The 27,998-nt window shown below is 38.3% G+C and overlaps 1 protein-coding gene across 4 annotated transcripts; it reads right to left on the bottom strand.

The window, feature by feature from the left end:
* Nucleotides 1-1,468: 1,468 nt before the first annotated feature.
* Nucleotides 1,469-27,779, bottom strand: BIRC2 (baculoviral IAP repeat containing 2). Of its 4 annotated transcripts, none has more exons than XM_025355670.1 (9): nt 26,812-27,779; nt 23,428-25,584; nt 23,232-23,331; nt 11,548-11,626; nt 10,811-10,859; nt 5,900-6,142; nt 2,420-2,674; nt 2,270-2,311; nt 1,469-2,169 (listed from the first exon to the last, which is right to left on the bottom strand). In XM_025355670.1, exons 2-9 carry the CDS (start codon nt 24,320-24,322, stop codon nt 1,976-1,978), a joined length of 1,857 nt encoding a protein of 618 aa, XP_025211455.1. In that variant the 5' UTR covers nt 24,323-25,584; nt 26,812-27,779; the 3' UTR covers nt 1,469-1,975. The 4 variants fall into 4 exon arrangements, with proteins under 4 accessions (XP_025211455.1, XP_025211454.1, XP_025211453.1 ...); XM_025355669.1 differs by having other exon boundaries at nt 23,428-24,176; nt 26,812-27,006; XM_025355668.1 differs by having other exon boundaries at nt 26,342-26,814.
* Between the last annotated feature and the right edge of the window lie 219 nt (nt 27,780-27,998).

Here is a 27,998-nt window from a genome sequence, read left to right as displayed (position 1 = left end):
CCATGTTAATTTTTAAAAATATAAGGATAGCTTATTGGGACAGTTTGTTAACAAAGCACAAGCTAAGGAGTCAGGCAGATCTGTGTTCAAATCTTACTTTGCAAAATTGCTGAAAGGATCAGCGCCAATGTGCTTTAAAGTATCCATTAAGGGCAGTTTGTATTACTTTGCTAAGGCTGCTATAAAGTACCAATGACTGGGTGGCTTAAACAACAGAAATTTATTTTCTTACCGCTCTGGAAGCTAGAAGGCCAAGATCAAGGTGTTGGTAGGTTTGCTTTCTTCTGAGGCCTCTTTCTCGGGTGTCTTCACATAGTCACCCCTCTGCATCTGTATCCTAATCCCTTCTTAGAACACCAATCATGTTGATTAGCAGTCAACTATATAATCTCATTTTACCTTATTTGCCTCTTTAACGGCCCCATTTCCAAATACAGGTACATTCTGAGGTACTGGCAATTAGGACTTCAACATATAAATTTGCGGGGGATACAACTGAACCTACAGCACATCTCAATTGTTTAAAGCATTTAGCACTGTATCTGGCAAACGGGATCCTCGATAGAGCAGCTATTACAAGCAAGATAAGAAAAAAAGAGAATAGTTTTTAAAAAGACTTAATAGTATCCTGTGACAACAAGGGGGATTGGTTTTATGACTTAGACATATTGGGTTGTTCTGACTAAAGGACTTCTAATTTGATTCCTTGAGGGTCCTAATTATCCCTTCAGCAATCATAAGTCCAGGATGAAAAGCAGAGAAAAGTTAACAATGTTTTAACATTGTTCTGAGTCTACTGAATTTGCGGGGGCGGGGAAAGAATTCCCTCTTTATATTCCCTCCATAATGGCTGGGAGTTTCTCTCGTGAGGTCTTTAATCTAGGTATATGCATTTGGACTTATATACATGTATCAGCATATCAGGACAGAAACAAAGGCAAGAGAAGAGACTGGGGGATACAGGAATTCTTACTCACTCTTCCCATGTGTTCTCTAAAGAAATCCAAAAGAGTTGTGAGGTGAGAAGAAAAAGGAAGAGTTTTTAACATTAGACTTCCTTATCCACCTGGCTTCAGAAGTCTGCCACAGAGTGAGATCTAAGAAAGGTCAAATATGGCTGGACCAAGAAAGCAGGTACTAACCATTCATTGCCTGTATGCCGCCACCTCACCTCATCAACACCTATGCAACAAAGCAATTACATGATTGTCTGAAAATAATGCCTATTTATCTAATTTAAGAGTTTTTTGAAATTAACGTTGGATTCATTTTTCATCCAACATTGTATCTATAACATACAAAGCAACAAGAGACTGTCATCTAAAGAAATTTCACAGATAACATTATTTTTAAAACAATAATTTCTCATGAATGCAATTTTTTACTTAATAGCTGGCATTTGAGTACAATGAAGACACATGAAAATTACTTTTTAAATCAGGACAGAAAAAATATTCTGGTAACACAATCTTTTTAAAGCACTTTATTGAGATGTTTCTCACAAACTAGGGGGAGAAATAAAAGAAAATAATAAGGATATTTTAAAACACAAGTGAAAAGCACCAAAGACAATTCGGCACCATTAACTCTGATGAACTCCAGAGTTTCTGGTTTCCAGTTCTTTTAATCTACACTGTAATTTAGTATTCAAAGCTTTCTGAAAGAATACCAAATCCAGTAACTCCTGAAATGATACATAACAAGCAGTGACACTACTCCCTTAGTTCCTCTTAGGTCCACACATACATACCAATATAGTTCACCAAACATAAATCTTCCCTTGTAAATAAACAGATTAAGATTAAATATATGATACCATCTTTTCAGAAACAAGATTATTAGTACCAAAGCAGACTAGAACATGAATGTCACTAATTGAAAAACTAATAATTCCCTTTTTACTTCAGATGGCTTCAAGTGTTCAACAATATTTTAAAGACTTTTTTATACATGTTAAAATATAGCCTATTTTTCTTTAAGACAGAAATGTACGAACAGTACCCTTGATTATACCCCTGCAAATAGGGCATTTTCTTAGAGAAGGGGCACATTCCTGGCATACTACCAGATGACCACAAGGAATAAATACAATAGAAACTTCTTTGTCCATACACACTTTACAAGTTCGTTCTTCTTGCAACCTCCTCAATTGTTCTTCCAGTGACAGACCTAATAACAAGAAATTACTTTAGTAAAACTGCTTCCACTTCACTCCCCATTAAAAAAAAAAAGAGTAATAATTCATGTTGGTTTTAAATCTTTGTTTTACCTGAAACATCTTCTGTTGGAATATACTTCATATTCTTATCCACTGAGGAAAGAAAACATATAAAAAGCATCACTCTACTAAATACAAAACTGAGCCACCGCATCTAGCCAGTCCTAAGAATTTCTAAAATAATTTTCTCAACAAACTCACCAAATAAGTTCTTATACAATGTAGAGTCAATTTCTTTTAGACAGTTTTTGAAGATGTTGGCTGCAGCATTTCCTTTAACCAAAACGGTATCAATCAGTTCTCTCGCTTGTAAAGGTATCTGTGTTTTTTGTTTAATAATATCATGTTCCTGTTTATTAATTACATTGGCCTTTAAAAGATTATCCAAAATAGGAAGCACACACGTCAACTGTTGAAAGAGAGCCATTCTATTCTTCCGAATTAATGACAAATCATCTTCATTAAAAAAAGAAAAAGAAATCCATTAGAATTTAAACTCCTTTAACTATACTCATATAGTCACTAATAACCAACCCTACAAACAATTTAGGCACTAAAGTTCAAAAAAGAACAAAGTAACTTGTTTGCATTTGAAAGTTTGTTGTTTGGTAAACTTCCAGAGGAAGTCTCTGGTTCTGTAATTTTTAAGTCTACATGTTTACATGTCCTAGAACTCCGCTTTTATTTTGTTGCAAGTAAGAGATTTTTAGAAGACAGTAATAATTTCCCCCACCCTATATAATAATACTGAGTTATATTTCCATTATATCACTTTACTTTTGTAAGCACTTTCATAGTAATTTGTCTCATTTGATACAGTGATCCTGTCAATTAAACAAGGGAAGTATCACTGGCTCTCATTTTCACATAGGGAGAAAAAAGACTCAGAAAAGAATGAGTGGCCTGTCCAAGATCACAGAAAGAATAAGCTGCAGAACCAGGTATCCTAGACGACTGTTCTTTTCAACACCCCATATTTAAGACGCGGAATTGTAGTATTGTAAGGTTTGAGCTGTGAAGTCAAAACAGACCTACGTTCCAGTGTTGGCTAGGCTCACTCACTAGCTATGCGTCCTCATCTTTCCCCATACACCTCAGTTTCCTCATCTGTAAAATATACATAATGGTACCTTCCTCAGAGTTGTGAGGATTGAATAATACATGTAAAGCATCTGGCACAATATGTGGTACATAGTTAACTACCATTATTATTTTATAAATATCTATGTTTACAGCAATTTTAAGAAAAACTACGTAAGAATGAAGCCTGACCTTTTTATTAAAAGTCAACGTTTTTCCTTCAATATTGCATCCCATAAAACTCCATAGTTAATTTATATTTATGGAATATGGTAGTTCCTTCTTTTGGTATCTGAATCATTAAAAAATTTGTCCATTTTCAGACTTTCAAAAAAATTTTAAAAGTATATCTCTACAAAGTACCAGTTTAATGAGAAATAAATTATAAAAACAGAAGTCTATCTTCTTTCCCCTTTTACATCTTTCTAGAAGTGAACTGCTCTAATACTCTCAAAACTATAAAATTCCATTCTGTGACCACAACTTTTTCTTCTACTGAAATAATTCCTCTCACTGCTAACAAATTTGTTCTTCACCTTTTCAAGATCTTCACGACATTCCCAATTCTACCTGCACAAGGCTGTCTCCAGGCTTTGCTTCAAATCTCCTATTCCAATCTAAGTAGCAGTCAGGTGTTTCAATGAGGTTCTCTGTATTAGCACCCTTAAACTCATCTTCCATATTCCTTACTTGGCCTTTCCCCTATTAACACTGCCAAATCTGTAATTCAATACTATTTTCCGACCCACACAAAGTATGAGAAAGTCATAAATCTAAGGTGACAGTAATTTCATATAACCTTAGCTGGATTTCATTACTACTTAACAATCCTTAAATTGACCTTTCTTAGGCCCTTTCTTTCACCAAGTCCCTCCCACTTACCAAGTCAATCTACCTAATGGTTAAAAATATATATATAAATAAAGAAATAAATTGATGTGCTAGGAGCTGTGTTAAAGTGTTTTATTTGCAATATCTCATTTAATTCCAACAGCAACCTTATGGGATTCATACTATTATTATCCTCATTTTACAGATGAGAAAGCAGATGTCTGGTTGAATAAATAGCCAAGCTAGTAACTGATGGAGTTGGAATTTTTTTTTTTTTTTGAGACAGTCTTGCTCTGTCGCCCAGGCTGGAGTGCAGTGGCGCAATCTCGGCTCCCTGCAAGCTCCGCCTCCCGGGTTCACACCATTCTCCTGCCTCAGCCTCTCCAGTAGCTGGGACGACAGGCGCCTGCCACCACGTCCGGCTAATTTTTTGTATTTTTAGTAGAGACGGGGTTTCACCATGTTAGCCAGGATGGTCTCGATTTCCTGACCTTGTGATCCGCCCGTCTCGGCCTCCCAAAGTGCTGGGATTACAGGCGTGAGCCACCGTGCCCGGCCTGGAGCTGCAATTTAAACACAAATCTGTTTCAATGTAGAAATCCAGACTTTAAACATTTTGCTACATGGTCGTGCAATAATGTACTCTTTTTTTTTTTTTTTTTTTTTTTGAGACAGAGTCTCTCTCGCTCTGTCACCCAGGCTGGAGTGCAGTGGCCGGATCTCAGCTCACTGCAAGCTCCGCCTGCCGGGTTTACGCCATTTTCCTGCCTCAGCCTCCCGAGTAGCTGGGACTACAGGCGCCCGCCACCTCGCCCGGCTAGTTTTTTGTATTTTTTAGTAGAGACGGGGTTTCACCATGTTAGCCAGGATGGTCTTGATCTCCTGACCTCGTGATCCGCCCGTCTCGGCCTCCCAAAGTGCTGGGATTACAGGCTTGAGCCACCGCGCCCGGCCAATAATGTACTCTTAAGTTATTTCCTATCTTTACTTACAAGCTTAAAAAGAAAGCATCTTCCAACCCAATACTCCATACATATGCAACCTTCACCTCTCTGCTGGCCCTTTAACCCTGTCTTTTGCACACTAGTCTCGCCAGCTAGTGTATATACTCCTTGAGAGCAACCACCATGATTAGGCACAGTATTTGGCACTGGGGCTCATGCTCAATAAATATTTATTGAAGGAATAAATGATTACTCAAAATACTTGTTTTGAGGGGCCGAAACTTAACACTGTCTGGACGAATACAAAAATTAGTTTTCCTGTTATCCTTGGATTGGGCAGGTGGTTCTCATCATGCCCCAGAATTTCATTGTAAGTTCTATTTTTTGTATGAGGACCATTTAGCAAGGATTAGGGAGTAAAATATCATATTAAAAATATGATTTGCAGAAACTTAAAAAAAAAAAAAGGTCGAAAAAAGACCTGCATCCAACTTTAATATCTTGCATTTTCAAAACAATTTAAATTTGTTATGTATGAGAAAGAAATGGAATACAGCTCAAGAGCGAGCTTATTATGCTAAAATTCTCTGATTGGCATAAATCAGGGAATCTCAGCCAAAAATAAATATGTAGAAAAAAGCTGCAGTCAGTGGTTCTCAACTAGAAGCAATTGAGAGGGGTAGAAAAGGAGGGTTGGTTTCGAAATTACTGGAGGACTGCTACCAGCACTTAGTGGATGTGAAACAAGCATGTTGTTCTGTAACATGTGAGACAGTCCTAAGAGTTCCACTGAGAAATAATGCAGGTGACTAACATTCCTGAATACCTGATGCCATTTCTTCAGCTTGTCTTTCCTTCTCCTCTTCTCTTTTTTCATCTTCAGCATTAAGAAGTGCTGATACAATATCATTAACTGTTTTGTAGTTCTCTCCAGTTGTCAGGATTTTACTTTGAACTGTTTGTTTTACCAGGTCTCTACTAAAGCCCATTTCCAAGGCAGATTTAACCACAGGTGTATTCATCATGACGGCATCTTCTGAAGAACTTTCTCCGGGTCCAAAATGAATAACTATTTGAAAAGACACATGCTAATATTAAATTCCACAAACATAAACCTATGGAAAAAAGTATCACAGCACAATCTTTATTCATCCTTTACTCTCATATTCTGGTAAAGGAGATGAGCTACATGCATCAATTACCTATAACTCCAATAAAAGTCTGAACTTCATAATGGTCAAATGAGAATACAATTAATATGCTATACTCTTCACAAAACCCACCTCACTGGCTACATCCTAGACCTACTTAATGAAAGATTATCTAAGGATAAGAATTAGGAATCTGTATCTTTTAAATATTTCCCCAAATGATTCTGATGTACAGTCATTTCTGGAAACCAAAATGCTACACAAACTTAGAAGTGAGAAATAATCTTCTCCAGCCAGGAAAGTGGGGGAAAATCACAAAGACTTCATGGAAAAGTGGCATTAGAGTTTGGACTTGAAGGATGGACAGGGTCTAGACAAGTGGATAGCTGAAGCAGAGAGAATAACAAACAAAAATGGGAAGTATAGCAAAATAGAAGATCAGTTCACCCAGAAGATGTAGTGAAAAAGTATGGCTTAAGAAGTAATTAAAGCAATACGATTTTAGGCAGTGACAGATGCTCTGAAGAAAAAAGTAGTGTAAGGTCATTAAAAGAAACCGGGAAGCAGGAAGACATTTTAGATAGGGTAGTCAGGGAAGCATTTTCTGCTAACAGTCAATGCTAGCCCATATGATACTTTTATGAAAAAAATACAAAAAGACATAATTCTTCAAGATACTACTGCCATCTTCTGGGAAACTGTTACAATAAACATATAAATATATAATGTCAGCAATGTGCTCTCTTGTTCAAATATGCGTGGAATCCCTGTTTGGAGAAACGGCACCAGAACAAAGACTTAAATAACAAGGAATGAGCTCTATTTCACTTTTAAGTGCATCCCTTAAGGAAATACTTGATGTTCAAGGTAAGAGACACATGAGAGGATCGTTACAGCAATATTTACAGCAGGAAAAAAAAATCCAGAAAATAACAAGTAGCTCTCAATAGGGAATGGATAAATAAAATACAATATATGCTGGACTACTGTGAAAAAATTTAAAAATATACAAATGAACTAAACTGGTATAAATCTAGCCCATGTTACTGAGCGCTGGGTGTTAGAAGTTAGAAACAGAACTGTATGTAAGCATCAGAGGGGAATTTGGCATTGTCTACAGCATTTAGTTCTTTTTCTTTCCCTTATGAAGAATGTATACATCTATCACATGTGCAATCATTAATACTCGGGGCGGGGGGAAGGAGTAAGCTATGGAAATATGTCAAAGAAGTCTTCTAAGCAAAGAGAATAGCAAGTGTAAAAGCCTTAAATTAAGGGAAAAGCTTGACATGATCAAGAAACAGAAAGAAAGTGGCAGAAGGTAAAAGAGGACAATGCCCAGATGAGCAGAGCCTTCCTAAGAGTTCATATTTTATTCTAATTTTGGTAGACTATTCCAGGAGTGTTTTAAGCATGCAACTGATAAAACTTGACTTGTGTTTCAGAAGATGACTTCTTAATGTTGAAGATGAAAAAAGAGAAGAGGAAAAGGAAAGACAAGCTGAAGAAATGGCATCAGGTATTCAGGAATGTTAGTCACCTGCATTATTTCTCAATGGAACTCTTAGGACTGTCTCACATGTTACAGAACAACATGCTTGTTTCACATCCACTAAGTGCTGGTAGCAGTCCTCCAGTAATTTCGAAACCAACCCTCCTTTTCTACCCCTCTCAATTGCTTCTAGTTGAGAACCACTGACTGCAGCTTTTTTCTACATATTTATTTTTGGCTGAGATTCCCTGATTTATGCCAATCAGAGAATTTAGCATAATAAGCTCGCTCTTGAGCTGTATTCCATTTCTTTCTCATACATAACAAATTTAAATTGTTTTGAAAAAGCAAGATGTTAAAGTTGGATGCAGGTCTTTTTTCAACCTGTTTTTTTTTTTAAGTTTCTGCAAATCATATTTTTAATATGGTATCTTCTGTGGAGATGTACTTTAATGGGGTAAACTGGAATCAGGAAGACTTGTTAGGATGTTAGACACAGATGACGGTAGTTTGGATTAGGTTAATAGTGGTGGAGACAGTGAGATGTAGTCAGATTTGGCATATGTTATGAAGACAGAAATGAAAAGACTTTAATAGATTAAATATAAAAACTAAAGGAAGGAGAGGAATCAGGGATGATACCTATCTTGAGCCAACTTTTAATGCTAAGAAATCAGTACCATTAACTGAGATGGGGAAGATCAAAGAAGGAACAAATCTGATGAATGAAGAATGGGGGAGAAAATTTCTGGTTTGGTCCTATTAACTCTACGATGTCTGTTACAGCCAAGTAGAGATTTAAACAGTCAGCTGGACATTCCAGCTTGGGGCTCAGGAAATGGAGAAATAAATTTAAGCTGAGCTTTGAGGGGTACTCCATCATTTTAAAGTTTGAAAAAGGAGCAGCCAACAAAGGAAATTGTTCAGGATCAACCAGGGAAACAGAAAACCAAGGGTATGGGATCTGATTAGTCAAGCAAAAAACGTGTCTTAAGAAAGATGAGGCCAAGTGCAGTGGCTCATGCCTGTAATCCCAGCACTATGGGAGGCCGAAGCAGGCAGATTGCTTAAGTTCAAGAGTTTGAGACTAGCCTGGGCAACATGGTGAAACCCTGCATCTACAAAACACACACACACACACACACACACACACACACAGAGACACAATTAGCTGAACGTGGTGGTGCATGCCTGTAGTCCCAGCTACTCGGGAGGCTGAGGTGAGAGGATCACCTGAGCCAGGGAAGTTAAGGCTACAGTGAGCCATGATGGCACCACTACACTACAGCCTAGGTGACAAAGTGAGACCTTGTTTCAAAAAAAGAAAAAAGACAGACAAAGCACCCAATGATTATCAAATGCTGGTTAGCAGGTCAAGTGGTGGATTTGCTAACATGGCAGTCCTTGGTTACCATGACAAGAACAGTTCCAGCAGAACAAGTAAGAGAAAGAATGAAAGGTGAGAAAGTAAAACAGAGTAAGCATAGATAAATCTTCCTAGGTATTTTGTTGTAAAGGGAAGCAGAGTAATAAGATAATAGCTGAATGGGGACATTGGTTCATGGAAGTTTTCCTAGGATTAGCAAAAGTACATTATGTTTATATGCTAACATGAATGATTCAGGAGAGATGGAAAAATTGAAGACTCGAGAGAAAGGGTATGTCACTGCCAAAGTAACCTTCTTAAGTTGGCAGCAGGGGATGGAATACAGAGGACAAGTGGAAGTATTGGCCTTAGAAAAGGGAAAGGACAATTCATCTCTTATGAACGAACAGAAAGAAAAGTACAAGGATAAATTATGTAGCCTTGTGGTTTTGCTGGTGAGGCAATAAAGCAGCTCTCTTTTGGATTCTATTTTTTTAGGCAAGCAAGGTTATAAACTGACAAGGTGGGAAGAGAGTGTTAGAAAATTATCAAGAAAGAAAACAAGAAACAGTCATTTAAAGATTGACAAAGTGATTTTATTAGGAACTACGGTAGAACTTCAGGGGAGCCTACTTGACAGCAGTGGTTAAAAATTTTAAGAACAGCCCACACTGCTATCTATCTTTTCTAGGTCCATTACACAAGAGATAGCTGTCATGTACCCAGGTACTCTCCTTCCTAATTTCCCAGTCAAATACTACCAAATCCTTCATCCAGTCCTCCTGAGCCATAGTTTCTAAGATTCATACATCTTGGTCACCTTTCTCTGGTCCAGTTAACAAATCTACCAGTATCTTTCTTGAAATGCTGTGCCACAAACAGGATGGCCCTTGGTACATAAAACAGTGGATTATTACCTTAGCCATTTTAGACACCATAACATATGTATATTACATAAACTGGCAGATGTAGCTAACATTAAGCTCTAATCAAAAGCTATACTATTTCCTGCCCTTGCGTTGAAATACAACATACCTGACTTAAATACCTAACATCTAGTCTAATTCGTGAATCATATGTGAACTGCTTTTCCAAATCATGCTAGCTCACAGCAACCTTTTCTTTTCTGGGGGGCTTATTATTTGCACCGCTTATTTGGCATTGCTTCAAGCTATCTGTTGTTTTTCTTTTGCTTATGTCTCATTTCTCCAGTTGGAATGTCAGCACTAAAAGTGGTAAGTATAGCACTAGAACAAAAACTAGTGTGTATGCATATATATATATATATATATATATAAAATATTTATTAGCTGACTTCCCAGTATTTTTCCCTATGGCTTCAGAAACTCTTCTAAAAAGTACATACTTTCATTCCTATATTTGTTTTTCTTTGGAGACCGAGTCTCGCTCTGTCGCCCAGGCTGAAGTGCAATGGCACAATCTCAGTTCACTGCAACCTTCGCCTCATGGGTTCAAGCAATTCTCCTGCCTCAGCCTCCCGAGTAGCTGAGACTACAAGCACATCACGCTCGGCTAATTTTTGTATTTTTAGTAGAGATGGGGTTTTACTATGTTGGCCAGGCTGGTCTCGAACTCCTGACCTCAGGTGATCTGCCAACCTCGGCCTCTCAAAGTGTTGGGATTACAGGCATGAGCCACTGCACCCAGTCTATTCCTAAAATTCTTATAAAAATTTACACTCTATACTTAAAATTATTTCATACATACTTGGTGGGTCAGCATTTTCGTCTCCAGTAGTATCCGAAGTTGACAACAGCTATGAAACAAGAGAAAAGTTAATAGGTAAAATCAGATATCCCCAACAATCTGAAAGGAACAACACTAAAGTAAGTTTATGTTAAGTAAATGTATATATTCTTTTGAGAACTGAGTGATTTATGACCTTTACTTTGCTTTCTTTCACCCTAATCACATAGATTTCCTTAAATTTCATGTTATCCCAAATTAGAATTCAAGTATTTCTCTAGTTTCAGCAAAGTAGAAAAATGTATCAGTGGTTTCTCATTCCATTAGGAAAATAAGATTTTAACTGGGTTACTCTCAAAGGGTCTCAGAGCCTAACAAGTTATTTTTTGTTTGTTTTTCTGGAAAACAGCAAAGACACACTAAAGCTCCTTCTCCAATCCCATCACAAATTTGTACAGTGGCAGCATAAATGATTTTTCAAAATAGTAAAAACAAACAACAATCTTTTTAAAAAGCCCTAAACAATCAAGTTGATTACAAAAGTAAAAATTAAAGTTGTCATTAACATGAATGAAAATATGTATCTACAATTAATAAAACAGAAGTAAGTATAATTTCTAATATAGGTTGGTACAAAAGTGATCATGATTTTGGCCATGATTTTCAATGGCAAAAACCACGATCACTTTTGCACCAACCTAATAGTATTTTTATTATAAAGCAGAATTCAAAGTTGTTAATTTTAAAAATGTATTTACCTGTTCAAGAAGATGAGGATATCTACCTTGAATCTCATCAACAAACTCTTGGCCTTTCATTCGTATCAAGAACTCACACCTAAAACATATGAGGAAAATTATTTTTTTAAATTGTTTCATATCAAATATAACCTGATCATTCTAGAAAAAATGGATTTCAAATCTTTCATTGTATCCCATAGTAAAAACATTTTACATCACAACCCAGAACACATACATATCTAATAGGAACAAAATTATCATAAAACCACATACATCTTACTGTGTGTTATATATCATGGTATTTTCTAATTCAATCCATTAACATAACAACAACAAAAAGAAAAGCGTCTGCACCTACAAAGGGGAACAAGTTGACTCCCAAAAAACACTATTATATGCAATTTATTTTGTGCTTAAAGTGAACTACTTAACAGTTTCAGATACTATTAACTCAGTATTCCTACAACGTGATCTTTCACAATATAACTGCTCATCTTTCTTCAATGTTCACTCTTCCATTACATTTGAGCCACAATCCACTACCTTCCCTCCAAAAAATATGGAATCAAATATTTTTATCTATATATAATGTGACAGTGTTTCTCAAATATTTGTTTTTAAACTGATAGGGCTTCTTGAAGATGTGCCAAGAAGTTCACATACCATCTATATCCATTCTATTCCTTTTGTTTCTTCAACAAATGATACTATACAACAGGGTATATGTATTTAAAACAAAAAAAACCTCTGACCTATGCCCACATATATGCAAAAATAGCTAAAATAAAAGTAAAAATGGATCTTATACCTAAATATAAAACCTAAAATAATAAAACTTTAGGAAAAAGTACAGGAGAAAAATCCTTTTGTCTTTACATTAGGTAAAGAATTATTAGACAAAAGACCAAAAACATATTCCACAAAAGATAAAATTGATAAATTGACATCATCAAAATTGAAAACATCTGCTCTTCAAAAGATGTTAAAAAATGAAAAGCCACAGACTCAAAGAAAGTTTGCAAGAGTGACATCAGCAAGATGGCAGACTAGGAGACACCAGCCTTCTTCCACCCACAAAAAACAATAAAGAGACAGCTATCCACAAACAAATACAGCTCTGGAAGAACTCAATAGCCCAATCAGCCTACAGCAATACAGTGAGGAAAAAAAAAAAAGAGAGAGAGAATAACCACACAGAAAGGACTGCTGGGAGATCTGCTTAGCAGAGACATCTGGAGACGGCTAAGAACAAGGGGTGAGGGCTATCTGTATCAGTCATGTGGTGAGTGCCATCACAGTCCTCAGTGGCAAAGACTGCTAGGCTCCTCCCCAGAGCAGGTCCCTGGAGACCCCAATAACCCTCAGGATAGCCACAGACTTCCTGCAGGTTTCACAGTGAAGGACCCTATAGTGTTCATTGATGTCAACTGCAGTAGCCTACTCTGCAGAGGACACTGACAGCTTTCACCATTAAGGTAACCAGCACCCAGCACTGCTGTGAACCCCCTGGAGAGGGAGACACTACCGCACTCCTCACCCTGAAAAAAAGCAGCTCTTGCACTGCCCAGAGACAGTGCAGCCCCTCACCCCCACACATGCCCCAGACTCCAGAGCCACAGGTGCTCCACGTGTACTTGCATGTAAGACCCTTGCTCTGTGGCTGCTCTAATCATACACTTTCCAGATCCCAGCTCTCTGGCTGCTCTGCACACCTGCACTCCACACCCAACTTAAAGGCTGCTCTATGTGCACCCACATCTGAGGCACTAGAAGCACCACTGCTGCAGGCTAGTCAACATCCTGAACCCCAGACCCGCTGTCTTTCTGCAGGCACTTGCACTCCAAACCTTGGCTCTGTAGCTGCCCCACAGGTGTCCACGCCATCAGAGACATCAGTGCTGCCACCAACACCAACACAACAAAGCCCAAAGCCAGAACCTGTGCCAAAAAGAATCCCCTTGGCCACGATGTCTCCCATGGGAGAAAAAGTGATCAAGAGGTCCCCAGCAGCCTCTGCCACCAAAAAAAACCTTGCTGCTGGTATGGATACCTGCAGCCTTGGATGTTGAGGACCCCTGCAATCCTCACTGACAATGATCTGGGGTAAGAGAGCTACATGGAGTTTACAATGCTGGGCCTTCCACAGAGCCAGAACCACCACACCTACTGGCTGGCACCCTCACACTCACCCACAGGCAAATGTCTTTGCTCAAAAAAAAAACCAATCTATAATGTCTGAATGTAATTATTCCATCAAATACACAGATAACAACAGAAGGCCACAAGAAACAGAAAGAAAAAAAAAAAAGAAACATGACATTACCAAAGAAACACAGTAATTTTCCATAACCACCCCCAAAGAAAGGGAGATCTATCAACTAACAGATGAAGAATTCAAAACAATTGTTTCAAGCAAACTCAGTGAGCTACAAAAGAACACAGATAATGAAATAAAAATATATATACAAACAAATGAGAAATTCAACAGAGATAGGAATAATAAAAAGAAACATTCAGGAGCTGAAGAACATAACAACAAAAAAAATGCAATAGAGAGCATCAACAGCAGACCTGATTAAGCAGAAGAAAGAATCTGTGAACTCAAAGGCAGGTCATCTGAAATGATCTAGTCAGAGGAAAAAAAAAGAAAAAAGAAAAAAAGAATAGTGGAGAAAGCCTATCTGAATTAGAGGACACCATCAAGCAAAACAATATTTGCATTTTAAGAATTCAAGGCCAGGAACAATGGCTCACACATGTATTCCTAGCACTTTGGGAGGTCGACGCGGGTGGATCACATAAGGTCAGGGGTTCAAGACCAGCCTGACCAACATGGCAAAACCCTGTCTCTACTAAAAATATAAAAATTAGCCAGGCATGGTGGTGCGCACCTGTAGTCCCAGCTACGTGGGAGGCTGAGGCAAGAGAATTGCTTGAACCTGGGAGGTGGAGGCTGCAGTGAGCTGAGATCATGCCACTGTACTCCAGCCTGGGTGACAGAACAAGACACCATCTAAAAAAACACCAAGAAAACAAAAAACAAACTCGAGAATTCAAGAAGGAAAAGAGAGAAAGGGCAAAAAGATGATTTTTAAAAAAACAATGGCTGAAAACTTCATAAACCTAGGGAAAGATAAGATGTCCAGGTACAGGAAGTTCATAAGACCTCATAAAGATTCAACCCAAAAAAGATTTCACTGACACATATTATAATGAAACTGTCAAAAATAGAAGATGAAAGAGAATTTAAAAACTGTAATAGAAAAGAAACTCATTTTCTACAAGGGAATCCCTATAAGACCATAAGTGGATTTCTCTGCAAAAACCTTGTAGGCCAGGAGAGAGTTGGATATATTCAAAGTGTTGAAAGAAAAAACTGCCAGACAAGAATATGTATCCAGCAAAGCTGTCCTTCAGAAATGAAAGAGATGTAAACAGTCCCAGACAAACAAAAGCTGAGGGAGTTTATCACCACTAGATGCGCCTTACAAGAAATGCTGAAGAGTTCTTCAAACTGAAACGAAAGGACACTAATTAGCAACATGGAAACATACGAAAGTATAAAACTCACTGGTAAGATACATATCTAATTAAGAATATTCTAAATTTATAATAATCATGTGTAAATTACTTAATTCTAAAATACAGGTTTTTTAAAAAAAGTATTAAAAACTATAGCTTCAATACTTTTTTCATGAATATACAATATAAAATGATGCAAATAATGACATCAAAAACATAAAATATATGCAGGAAGGTCTGAGTAAGAGTACAGTTTTTTTATGCAATTGAAATTAAATTGTTAATGCTTGAAATAGACTACTATAACTAACTATAAGATGTTCTATGTAAGCCTCATGATAGCCACAAAGTAGAAACCAATAGTAGATGCACAAAAGATATAAAGGAATCAAAGCATACCACCACAGAAAATCATCTAAACACAAAGGAAGACAGCAAGAGAGGAAGAAACAAAGAATCTGCCAAACAACCAGAAAACAATTACAAAATGACAGTAGTCTTTACCCATCAATAACTACCTTGAATGTAAATGGGTTAAATTCTCCTATCAAAAGATAAAGAGCAGATGAATGGATAAAGAAAACAAGATTCAACTACAGGTTGTCTACAAGAGACTCAATTCACCTTTAAGTACATGCATGTGTATGGGAAAAAAGATATTCCATACAAATGGAAACCAAAATAGAGCAGAGGAAGCTATAGTTCTATCAGATAGGACAGACTTTACATCAAAAACTGTAAAAAGAGTCAGAGAAAGTAATTATATAATGAGAAAGGGGCCAATTCCACAAGAGGATATAATGACTGTAAATATATATATGCACCCAACATCAGACCACCTAAATATATAGAGAAAATATTAACAGATCTGAAGACATTAATAGATAGGAACACAATTATAGTAGAAGACTTCAAAAACCCTACTTTCAATAATGGATGGGTCATCCAGGCAGAAAATAAGAAAGAAAATATTGGACTTCAACTATACATTGGATCTAATGGACCTAACATACATACAGGTTGAATATTCCTTATCTAAAATACTTGGGACTAAAAGTGTTTTGAATTTTAGATTTTTTTGGATTTGGGAATATATGCCTTATGTTTACCAGCTGAGCATCCTAATCGAAAAATGCAAAACCAAAAATGTTTCAAAGAGCATTTCCTCTGAGCATCATGTTGGTATTCAAAAAGTTCTAAATTTTGGAACATTTTGGATTTTGGACTAGGGATACTCAACCTTTATACAGAACATTCCATCAAACAGCAGATAATACACATTCTTCTTAAGCACACATGAAAAATTATCCAGGGTAGATCATATAGCAGGTCACAAAACCAGACTCAACAAACTGATGAAGACTGAAGTCCTATCAAGTATCTTTTCAGACTACAATGGTATGTAACCTGAAATCAGTAACAGAATGAAAGCTGGAAAGCTGACAACTATGTGGAAATTGAACAAAATACTCCTGAATAATCAATGGGTCAAAGAAGAAATCAAAAAGAAAATTTAAAAAATCTGAAGAAGTATTAAAATTGAAACATGACACAGCAAAATGTATAGAACAAATGCAGTTCTAAAAGGCAAGTTTATAGCAATAATTGCCTACATTAAAAAAAATCTTAAAAATAAACAATGTAACTTTACATCTAAAGGAACTACAAAAAGTTAGCAGAAGAAAATAAAAATCAGAAAAGAAATGAAGACTACAAAAACAACAGAAAAGATGACTAAAACTAAGAGCTAGATTTTGAAAAGATAAGTAAAATCAACAAAGCTTTAGCTCGACTAGTAAAAAGACTAAAATAAATAAAATCAAAACCAAGAGACGTTACCATTGATAACACAGAAATGCAAATGATCATAAGAGACTACCATGAACAATTATTCACCAAAAAACTGGATAACCTAGAAGAAATGGATACATTCCTAGAAACTTGTAACTTACCAAGACTAAAATAAGGAAGAAATAGAAGATCTGAAAAGACTTACAACTAGTAAGAAGATTGAATCAGTAATCATAAATCTTCTGACAAAGAAAAGCCCAGGAACAGATGACTTCACAGCACAATTCTACCAAGAAGAAGAAAGAAAGGAGGAGGAGAAGAGGAGGAAGAGGAGGAGAAAAGAAGGAAGGAAGAAGAAGAAAGGAGGATGCAGAGAAAAGGGAGGATGAGGAGGAAGAAGGAGGAGGAAAAGGGAGGGAAGAGAGAGGAGGAAAAGGGAGGGAAGAGGGAGTAGCAGGGGAATACTTCCAAACTCATTTTACCAAGCCAAGCATTACTCTGACACCAAAGCCATACTAGGACAACACAAGAAAAGAAAATTACAAGCCAATAGCCCTGATGAGCACAGACACGAAAATCCTCAACAAATACCAGCAAACTGAATTCAGCAGCATACTAGAAGAATCATATATCAAGATCAAGTGAGATTTATACCTGGCATGCAAGGATGGTATGACATATGCAAATCAATAAATGTGATACCACACATTGACAAACTGAAGGATAAAAATCACATAATCAGCCAGGTGCAGGGCTCACACCTGTAATCCCAGCAGTTTGGGAGGCCAAGGTGGGTGGATCACCTGAGGTCAGGAGTTTCAGACCAGCCCCATCACTACAAAAAATAAAAAAATCAACTGGGTGTGGTGGCATGCACCTGTAGTCCCACCTACTCGGGAGGCTGAGGCAGGAGAATCACTTGAACCCAGGAGGTAGAGGTTGCAGTGAGCTGAGATTGCACCACTGCACTCTAGCCTGGGCAACACAGCAATACTCCATCTCAAAAAACAAACAAACAAACAAAATCATATAATCATCTCAACAGACACAGAAAAAGCATTTGACAAAATTCAATACCCTTTCAGGATAAAAATTCTCACCAATTTAGCTATAGAAGGAATATACTTCAACATAAGGACCGCAAGTGCACAGTTAATATCATACTCGGTAATGAAAAATCTGAAAGCTGGCCAGGCGCAGTGGCTCACACCTCTAATCCTAGCACTTTGGGAGGCTGAGGCGGGTGGATCATGAGGTCAGGAGTTCAAGACCAGCCTGGCCAACATGGTGAAACACCGTCTCTACTAAAAGTACAAAAATTAGCCAGGGGCAGTGGCACACACCTGTAATCCCAGCTACTCAGGAGGCTGGGGCAGAAGAGTCACTTGAACCCGGGAGGCGGAGGTTGCAGTGAGCTGAGATCGTACTACTGCATTCTAGCCTGGGCGACAGAGCAAGACTATGTCTCAAAAAAAAAAAAGACTTTCAGCTTTTCCACTAACGTGAGGAACAAAACAAGGGTGCTTACTCTTGCCACTTCTATTCAACATAATACTGGAATGGTTAGCCAGAGCAATTAAGCAAGAAAAAGAAAAAGGCATCCAAATCAGACTGGAAGAAGTCAAACTGTCTCTGTCTGCAGATGACATAATCTTATATAGAGAAAACCCTAAAGATGCCACCAAAAACAGTTAAAACTAATAAACCATCCAGAAGTTGCAGGATACAAAACCAACTTACAAAAGTCAGTACTAACAATGAACTATGTGAAAGAGAACTCAAGAAAGTAATCCCATGTACAATAGCACCAAAACAAACACTTAAGAATAAATTTAACCAAGGAGGTAAAAGAGAAATACAATGAAAAACAAATGACACTGAAAAAGGAAACTGAAAATGACAGAAATATTTTTAAAATCTTGTATTCTTGAATTAACAGAATATTGTTAAAATGTACATACTACCCATAACAATCTATAGATTCAATATAATCCCTATCAAAATTTCAATAACTTTTTTTTTCACAGAAATAGAAAAACCAATCATAAAATTTGTATGGAACTTAAGGCCCAGAATAGCCTAAGCAATCTTGAGGAAAAAAAAACAAAAAACAAAAAAACGAGGCATCATACTTCCTGATTGCAAGCTATATTACAAAGCTACAGTAATCAAAACAATATGATACTAGCATAAAAACAAAGACATATACCAACAGAACAGAGAGCCCAAAAATAAATCTACATATACAGTCAACTAATCTTTGACAAGGGCACAAAGAACACACAATGTTGAAATGACAGTCTCTTTAACAAATGGTATTGGGAAAGCTGGATATCCATATGTAAAACAATAAAACCAGACCTCTATCTTATACCACCTACAAAAATTAACCAGAAATGGATTAAAGACTAAACATAAATCCAGAAACTATAAAACTCCTTAAAGAAAATGTAGGCTAAAAACTTCCTTGGCACTGGTCTTGGCAATGATGTTGTGGATATGACACCAAAAGCACAGGCAACCAAAACAAAAATAAACTGGGACTACATCAAGCTAAAAAGCTTCTGCTCAGCAAAGGAAACAATCAACAAAATAAAAGGGTAACCTACAGAATGGGAGAAAATATTTGCAAATTATACGTTTGATAAGGAGTTAATATCTAAAATATATAAGGAACTTACACAACTCAAAGGCAAAAAAACCAAATAATTCAGGTTGAAAAAATGGGCAAAGGACCTGAATAGAAATTTTCTCAAAGATATACAAATGGCCAACAGGTACATGAAAAGGTGTTCAACATCACTGATCATCAGGGAAATACAAACTAAAACCAAAATGAAACATCACCTCCCACCTGTAATGATGCTTTATCATCAAACAGACAAGAAATAACAAATGTTGGCAAACACGTGAAGAAAAGGGAACCCGTGACCATTGCTGGCAACTTAGTAGTCATTATGGAAAACAGCATAGAGGCTGCTCAAAAAACTAAAAATAGAACTAGCATATGATCTAGCAATCCCACTCCTGTGTACATATCTTAAGGAAATGAAATCAGTATCTCAAAGAGATATCTCTACTCCCATGTTCAAGCAGCTATATGGAAACAACTTAAGTGTCACTGAGGGATGAATGGGGTATGAGCCTGGCCAGGCGTGGTGACTCACGCCTGTAATCCCATCCACATCCTCACTTGAGGTCAGGAGTTTGAGACCAGCCTTGCCAACATGGTGAAACCCCATCTCTACAACAATAGAGTAATTAGCCGGGCATGATGGCAGGTGCCTATAATGTCAGCTTCTCAAGAGGCTGAGACAGGAGAATCGCTTGAGGCCAGGAGGTAGAGACTGCAGTGAGCCAAAATGGCGCCACTGCACTCCAGCCTGGGCGACAGAGAGAGCCTCCGTCAAAAAAAAACAAATAAATAAAATCCTGCCATCTGCAATATGAATGAACCCAGAAGGCATTATGCCAAGTGAAACAAGCCAGAGAAAGACAAATACAACTGGCCCTCGAACAACACAGGTTTGAACTGCACATGTCCACTTTATGCAGATTTTTCTCAACCAAATGCAGATCATATCTGCAGATGTGAAACCCACATATTTGGAGGGCTGACTTTTGGATGCACAGGTTCTGCAGAGTCAACTTCAGGACTTCAGTATGTGTGAATTTTGGTATACATCCTAGAACCAATCCCCCAAGATTACCAAGGGACAACTATACTGTATGGTATCCAAAATCATAGAAACAGAGAGTAGAATGCTGGTGGCCAGCGATAAGGGGGTGGGTGAAATGGCAAGATGCTGGTCAAAGGACACAAACTTTCTGAGGATCTAATGTACAGCACATGGTGACTACAGCTAATAATACTGGACCTTATAATATTCAGTATTATAAATAATACTGAAATTTGCGAAGAGAGCATCTTTTAAAAGTTCTCACCAAAAAAAAAAAAAAAGAAAGAAAGAAAGTTACTACATAAGGTGATGGATTTATGGAGATTAAAGATTATTCCCAATTGAAATGTGGGCCAGGCTCAGTGGCTCAGGTCTGTAAGCCCAGCACTTTGGGAGGCCAAAGAGGGCGGATCACTTGAGGTCAGGAGTTTGAGACCAGGCTGGCCAACATAGTGAAACTCCGTCTCTACTAAAAATACAAAAACTACTGAGCATGGTGGTGCGTGCCTATGATTCCAGCTACTTGGGAGGCTGAGGCTTGAACCCAGGAGGAAGAGGTTGCAGTGAACTGCCATCTTGCCACTGCACTCCAGCAGTGATAGGTGATGAAATGAGACTCTGTCTCAAAAAAATTTAAAAAAGGAAAAAAGAATGTGTTGTTTTCAGAGAAGCATTTACAAAACGCACCCCTACATCTTCTCCCTTATTTAATCATTTAAAACAAAACACAAGTTACAAAAATAAAGATTTTAATTTTGTTTCATAAAGTACAAAATGTAGCAGTTCCAACACTGGAATTTGGAAGCTGTTTTTGTCTTTGATAACACAACATGAATTAAATTTCAAATTAAATGTACACAATCCCATAGATCCCAGCATAATTAAGTCATTTAAAAGTCTGATAAAACATGCATTTTAATTTTAAACGTAATAGTCATTTTTCAAAGTGTAAAAAAGTCAAAATTTATCTTTATATGACTATTAATGATATAACTTTAAAATACAACTTTTAACAATGTACTGATCCATAATGAAGTATTTGTTACTTCAAGTTTCTTTTTCATCATATATCACACAAAATGACAAAAATATTTTTTTAATTTCCTGAAGGGGTTCAAGAGAGTCTTCATTATTGTGAAAGACACTGAGGTAAAAACATAATCTATACGTATGATTCCACTTATATGTGGTGCCTAGAGTAGTCGAATTCATAGAGACAGAAACAGAATGGTGGAGCAGGGAGCGGTGGCTCACGCTTGTAATCCCAGCACTTTCCGAGGCAGAGGTGAGCAGATCGCTTGAGGTCAGGAGTTCAAGACCAACCTGGCCAACATGGTGAAACTGGGTCTCTACTAAAAACCCTGTCTCTACTAAAAATACAAAAAAATTAGCCAGGTGTGGTGGCGGGCACCTGTAATCCCAGCTACTCAGGAGCCTGAGGCAGGAGAATCGCTTGAACCTGGGAGGTAGAGGTTGCAGTGAGCCAAGATCATGTCACCGCACTCCAGCCTGGATGACAGAGCAAGGCTCCACCTCAAAAAAACAAACAAAAAAAGAAATAGAATGGTGGTTGCCAGGATGCTGGGGAAAGGGGTAACGGGGAATTAGTACTTGATGGGTAGACAGTTTCAGTTTGGGAAGATGCAAAGATTCTGGAGATGGATAGCAGTGTGATCGCAGAACAGTATCAATGTACTTAATGACACAGAACTCTACACTTAAAAATGGTTAAGATGGTAAATGTTATGTTATGCCCATTTTATCACTATTTAAAAAAAATTATCCAGGCCAACCCCTCCTCATTTTATAAATGACGTCTAAGTTCACATAGCTACTCAATTACAAACACAATTAATCTCTAATTTTATTTCTACTAATAACACTGCCCCTAAATTCTTTCTAGGCTATAATAAAAAGACACTGCTAGAGACAAAGTGGCTAAAAAGAGGTAAATGACAGATTATAAAAAAAGAAAATTGTACAGAAAAAATAACTTACAATTAAAATGGACAGTCAGATATGCTTTTTTTCTTTTTTTTGAGATGGAGCCTCGCTCTGTTACCCAGACTGGAGTGCAGTGGCATGATCCTGGCTCACTGCAGCCTCTACCTCCTGGGCTCAAGCGATTCTCCTGTCTCAGCCTCCCGAGAAGCTGGGACTACAGCCGTGTGCCACCATGCCCAGCCAGTTTTTGTATTTTTTGTAGATACAGGGTTTCACCATGTTGGTCAAGCTGGTCTCGAACTCCTGACCTCAGGTGGTCCACCTCTCTTGGCCTCCCAAAGTGCTGGGATTACAGGTGTGAGCCACCACACCCAGCCAAGATATGCTCTTAATATATGCATTTTTACATTTGCCTTATTCCTGCATCCATTCTGCGTCCCTTCTTGTTTTCCCGTTCTTACCTTTTTTTAACTTCTTTTTAATCTATTTTATATGTCTTTGTAATCCTTAAGTACTCTTTAAAAGAAGATGGGCAATAAATAAAATGTATGGCTATACTTGTAACTGACTTACAAAAGTACACAGAAGACTGCATAATATTTTTCAACAAAACAATTAAAGTTAAAATGTGATCTTTTAGAAGGATAATTCCCCAGCGGCACAAAAGAGGCTTTGTTATAATTTAACGGTAAACTAAATCATGTAAGCATGCCTACTTCTTTTAAGCACAGTTTTTTGTACAAATACCTTTTTCAAAACAATTACCTTGGAAACCACTTGGCATGTTCTACCCACGGATCATCTCCAGATTCCCAACACCTCAAGCCGCCATCACAACAAAAGCATTTGACATCATCATTGCGACCTTCAAGAAAAAAAAAAAGACTAAATATTGAAAACACATTATGTTCTAATATGTAAATCAAAATAAAATGATAAAATGTAGTTATTTGCTTCTTACCCACATAATAAAAACCAGCACTTGCAAGCTGCTCAGGCTGAACTGGAACACTGGATGGCCAGTACATAAACGTTCTCATTCGAGCTGCATGTGTCTGCATGCTCAGATTTGAAATGCTAAACCTCAGCGTTTCTAGAGAATTTTCCAAAAATGGACAGTTGGGAAAATGCCTCCGGTGTTCTGACATAGCATCATCCTTTGGTTCCCAGTTACTGAGCTTCCCACCACAGGCAAAGCAGGCTACCCTATCTCCAGGTCCTATATAATAAAAACCAGCTCTTGCCAATTCTGATGGTGACAAAAAAGTTAATGGCCACATATGGTAGGTAAGAAATCGGGCTTCTTCAGTACTCATTGCATAACTGTAGGGGTTAGTCCTCGATGGAGAGAAGTCTTCAACTGCTCTAGAATTAAGAGGGTTTGGTGAAAGGCTAGAGTAAGAACCACTGAACAAGCTACTATGTTCCAAGGTGGGAGATAATGAATGTGCAAAACTGTTTCTCATTGGAGAAGTATTCTTAGAGGTGGATCCCAGAGTAGCTGAAACCAGATTCTGAATAAAGCTACAGCTAGGATATAGTTGTTTATGCTTTTCAATAGGACTGTCTCCTAGTTTCCAGTTATCCAGCATCAGGCCACAACAGAAGCATTTGACCTTGTCATTCACACCAGTATAATAAAAACCAGCACGAGCAAGACTCCTTTCTGAGACAGGAACCCCGGCGGGGAAAGTTGAATATGTAGACATTCTGTAGAGTTCACAGGAAAAGTCATACTTCATTTTTTGTTTGTTGCTGTTTGTCCAATCTGACAAGATCGTGCTATCTTCCATTATACTCTTAATGTTTTGATACGAGGGACCTGGGAAAAGTCTTTGGGAGGCAGTTTTGTGCATGAGTAGGTGACAGTACTGTTTGATAGCTAAAACAGTCACATGAAATTTCTTCACACAAAATAAGATTTTTACCACAAAAAGAAATCAATGATAGACTCTTACGTAGAATTCACTACACTTTCTTTACTGGATTTATCTCAGTTTATATTCAGGTAGGATGAGTCTCTCTCTGAATTACCAAGATACTACTTAGAACACAAGTCTTTGGGGTTGTAGTAACTCTTTTACGTAATCTAAGTGCTATTTGTTCATAATCTTGAGTAATACTAACCTAAAGCCCTGAAGAGGTGGATGCCCTTTTGAAAATGTTGAAACTCCTTGATTTTTCACAGAGATTTATATTCTCAAAATTCTAAGCAACTACAGAATACCTAAATTACGCCTTTTATTTATATTTGGTTACAAGCTATGAAGCCTGGGTAACAGATCAATTACTGATTATGCCACAAGGTAAAAAATTACATGCAGGCTTCTTTCCCTATAAGCACTTTAATATAATGTCCCCAAAAAATCTCATTTTATTCCAATAAACAAAAGTAATTAAAATCTTCATATGGTCACACTATTTAAAGGCTAAGTTCACACACCTTATCACCATAGTATTTACATAAGCGGGCTATATTACTTCAGCTGACAACTTTTGGGGAAGTCAACACCCACAAGCTTTGTTGAATCTGTGCCTGTTATAGTGTTTGATGTCAAATGAATTTGGCTTAAAGTTCACAAACTATAAACTCTTCTATCTTTGTTAAATATCATTTGTATTTGTTTCTATTTCCTGCAGCATGTTGACTTTCTTCCTAACTTTGTATACCACTTTATTATTCTTGATCAACTGAAGGTATTTTCTCCATAAACTTAATTAGTTAGCCATAAAATTTCCACAGCACACTTTTCACACTGCATTTAAAAACTAAATAACCTGTTCATCATTTAAGGACTATTCAGCTATAATTATCAGTCATGCTGTAAACATTAATCAATTTATCACAAGACACAACTTGTCCTTTCTAGTGTTATCAGAAACGCCTAACAAAATACTGTATTACCAAAAAAGTACTGCTTAGCATAACGTATAAGTAATCAACTCTACTAGCCTTCTTTCTGAAAACTCTTCAATGTTTTAAAAATATAATTCATACACAAAATTACACTCCATAGAATTCAAACTATATCCCTTTATAAAGCTTCGAGATCTCCAAAATGGGATTTATTACTGCAAGGGGAAAATAGGGAGAGGAGGATTCTTCAGGGCTGTAAATCTGAAAAGAAAAAACAAAAGGTATTTTAGAAAATCGTATTTGCATGCCAAATAGAACTTACATACTCTTCAATTTATTCACTAAAGTCTAAGAATAATTTACATTTTAGATAACACATCTTAATTTCCAGCAATTTGTAACTACAACTTTCTAACTGAAAAAGCTCTTTATTAAAATAAATAAATGCAACATACTCCCATAGCACTAACTATACGTGTCTTTAAAAAGCACAACTTTAGAGACAGATGGAAATTTTCACACAGGAAAACATTTTGTCCTTGCTCTCCTCCCCTTTTCTGACCTAAAGGTATCTTTGGCACTCTGCTGGAGGCAAAGGAACATTGGTTAAAAAGGCAGAGAGAGCGACAAGGTACTCCACTAAACCCTGTCAACAGCAGTACAGCAGTAATCAGACAGCAACGTTAGTTTGTAATATCAAGTCTCTCCGCGACTAGGAAAACCGCAGTAAAATGTACCACGAGTTCATTAATATAAACCCTTAAACTCTGCCAATCCCTTACAATTTCAAAGCAACGACGGTAGAAAACAACCGAAAACAAAACCTAACACAGCGGCCTGTGAAACAGTGGCCTGACGCCCACTGGCATGATTGCTTTAATTACACGCGATCTTATATCCTATCTTTAAACGAAAGACTTTTATCTGCGAGCACCGCACTGCAGCATTCTCTTTATGCAAACTGCAGCTGGACAGGGGATAGGATGGAAGGGAAAAGAATAGAAACTATGGGATTTACCCAATAATTTCCCAGAGTTGTTTCTCACAATACACAACAGACTACTGGAATGACAGAGCGCAGTGGCAACTATGAAATATGAAATATCACCGCCACCGAAATATCTTCGTTTCAATGTATTACATTAAAAGAACGCCGAGGGCTGTTTAAAACCTTGCAAAAACTGCGAGAAAACATCTTGGGCAAAGTCCAAGGGCCAGAAGAGTGGGCGGCGGTCAGAGGAGGTTTGAAAACAAGTCATATTTTAAAAACGGCTTTGACTGCAAGTCTTGAAGTTTGGGCTTCCGAATCCAATAAAACCTTGGCGAGAGTAGAAAGCAGAGAGCCGCCGGCGACCCTCGACCCTTGGCCGAACGGCCTCAGGCCCCTTCCTTCCTCGCCCGACCGCCACATCAGGGAAGTGGGCCCCCGCGGGCCCGCGCGTCCCCACCCTCCCCGCGCCGCCCGAGTCCGGAAGAAGCAGCACTCACCGCAGTGCGGGCGCAGCAAACACGGAAGCTGCGCGGCAGCCTAGAGGCCTCCCCAGAGCCGGGAAGCGGCGGTACCGACAAGGAGATACGGCCGCCTCGGCTCGGATCAGCTCCGGCGCTCCCGAAGCCCGCCGCCCCATCCGGGCTCACGCCGACGCACGATGACGTCAGCGCGCCCGGCCGGAGACCTGCGTTGGCAGCCGCGCGAGGGCGCCCGGGAGGCTGGGGCCGGAAAGCGGAACCGAGCGCACTTGCGGCCGTGGGGAGACTAACCTCCGGGAAAGACGCTGGGAGGCCCAGGGACGCCCGGCGCAACTGGACTCCCATCGGGAGTCGCAGGGTCGGCCCTCAGGGGAACGGGGACTATCCGTATCAACTCGGTGTTTGTTCGTTTTCTTCACCTTGCGGTTTGTGCCCCCTCCACGTTTCCTCTCTCTCTGTGCCTACCATTCTCCTGGGGGACGTGGCAAACCGTGAGCCGCTGCGTTTGACTCTTGGGAAACCCTGCGGAAACGCCCTGGCGCCGGTGGTTTTGCGCGTCTACCCTGTGTCACCTCAGGGTTATGGTCTGGCCCCTGGCAAGGCTCCCCTAGTATGATGCCTCCCCCCGTCGAGATGACTGCATTTTGAGGATGGAGTCAGTCTGATGGCATTTTTTGCTCAAGTAAACAATTGTAACCGTTTGTGTAGCATCAGCGTTCAACAGCTGTCTGTGCAAATCGAAAAAAGCGAAGCGTTGGAAAGTAGGAAGCATCTGATGAATAATTTTGAAGACTCGATGAGTTTTACAATCAACTAGGTTATCTTGTTTTTAAACTTTTGGTTTTCTGTTCTGGAGACAAACAGTGCATATGCACTAAAGACAAAAGTGTCATTATTTCAGATGCTCATTGCCAGCAACGGGAACGGTATTGCAAGTCAGGCTTCACTCCCAGTATTTTCTGAATGTTTCAATAAAATGAAATATATACGTCCGCCTGTGTATTGGTGTACATGCACATATAATTGTACATAAACCACAGAGAAGCTCAAGTTTTTTTTTTTTTGTTTTTTTTTTTTAACGCTTAGGTAATAGAAGATTTGTAAACAAAAACCCTTGGCTTTTACTAGTCATGGACCTTTTGTATCCCCCCGCCATACTCCCCCAGTAGTGCCATAGACACAGTGGCATGCAGTAAATGTTTGTG

The sequence above is a fragment of the Theropithecus gelada genome, chromosome 14 (genome assembly GCF_003255815.1).
Source record: "Theropithecus gelada isolate Dixy chromosome 14, Tgel_1.0, whole genome shotgun sequence".
In the NCBI taxonomy this organism is placed as follows: Eukaryota; Metazoa; Chordata; class Mammalia; order Primates; family Cercopithecidae; genus Theropithecus; species Theropithecus gelada.
The sequence above is the reverse complement of the archived record's forward strand: the minus strand, read 5'-3'. Positions and strand labels throughout refer to the sequence as shown.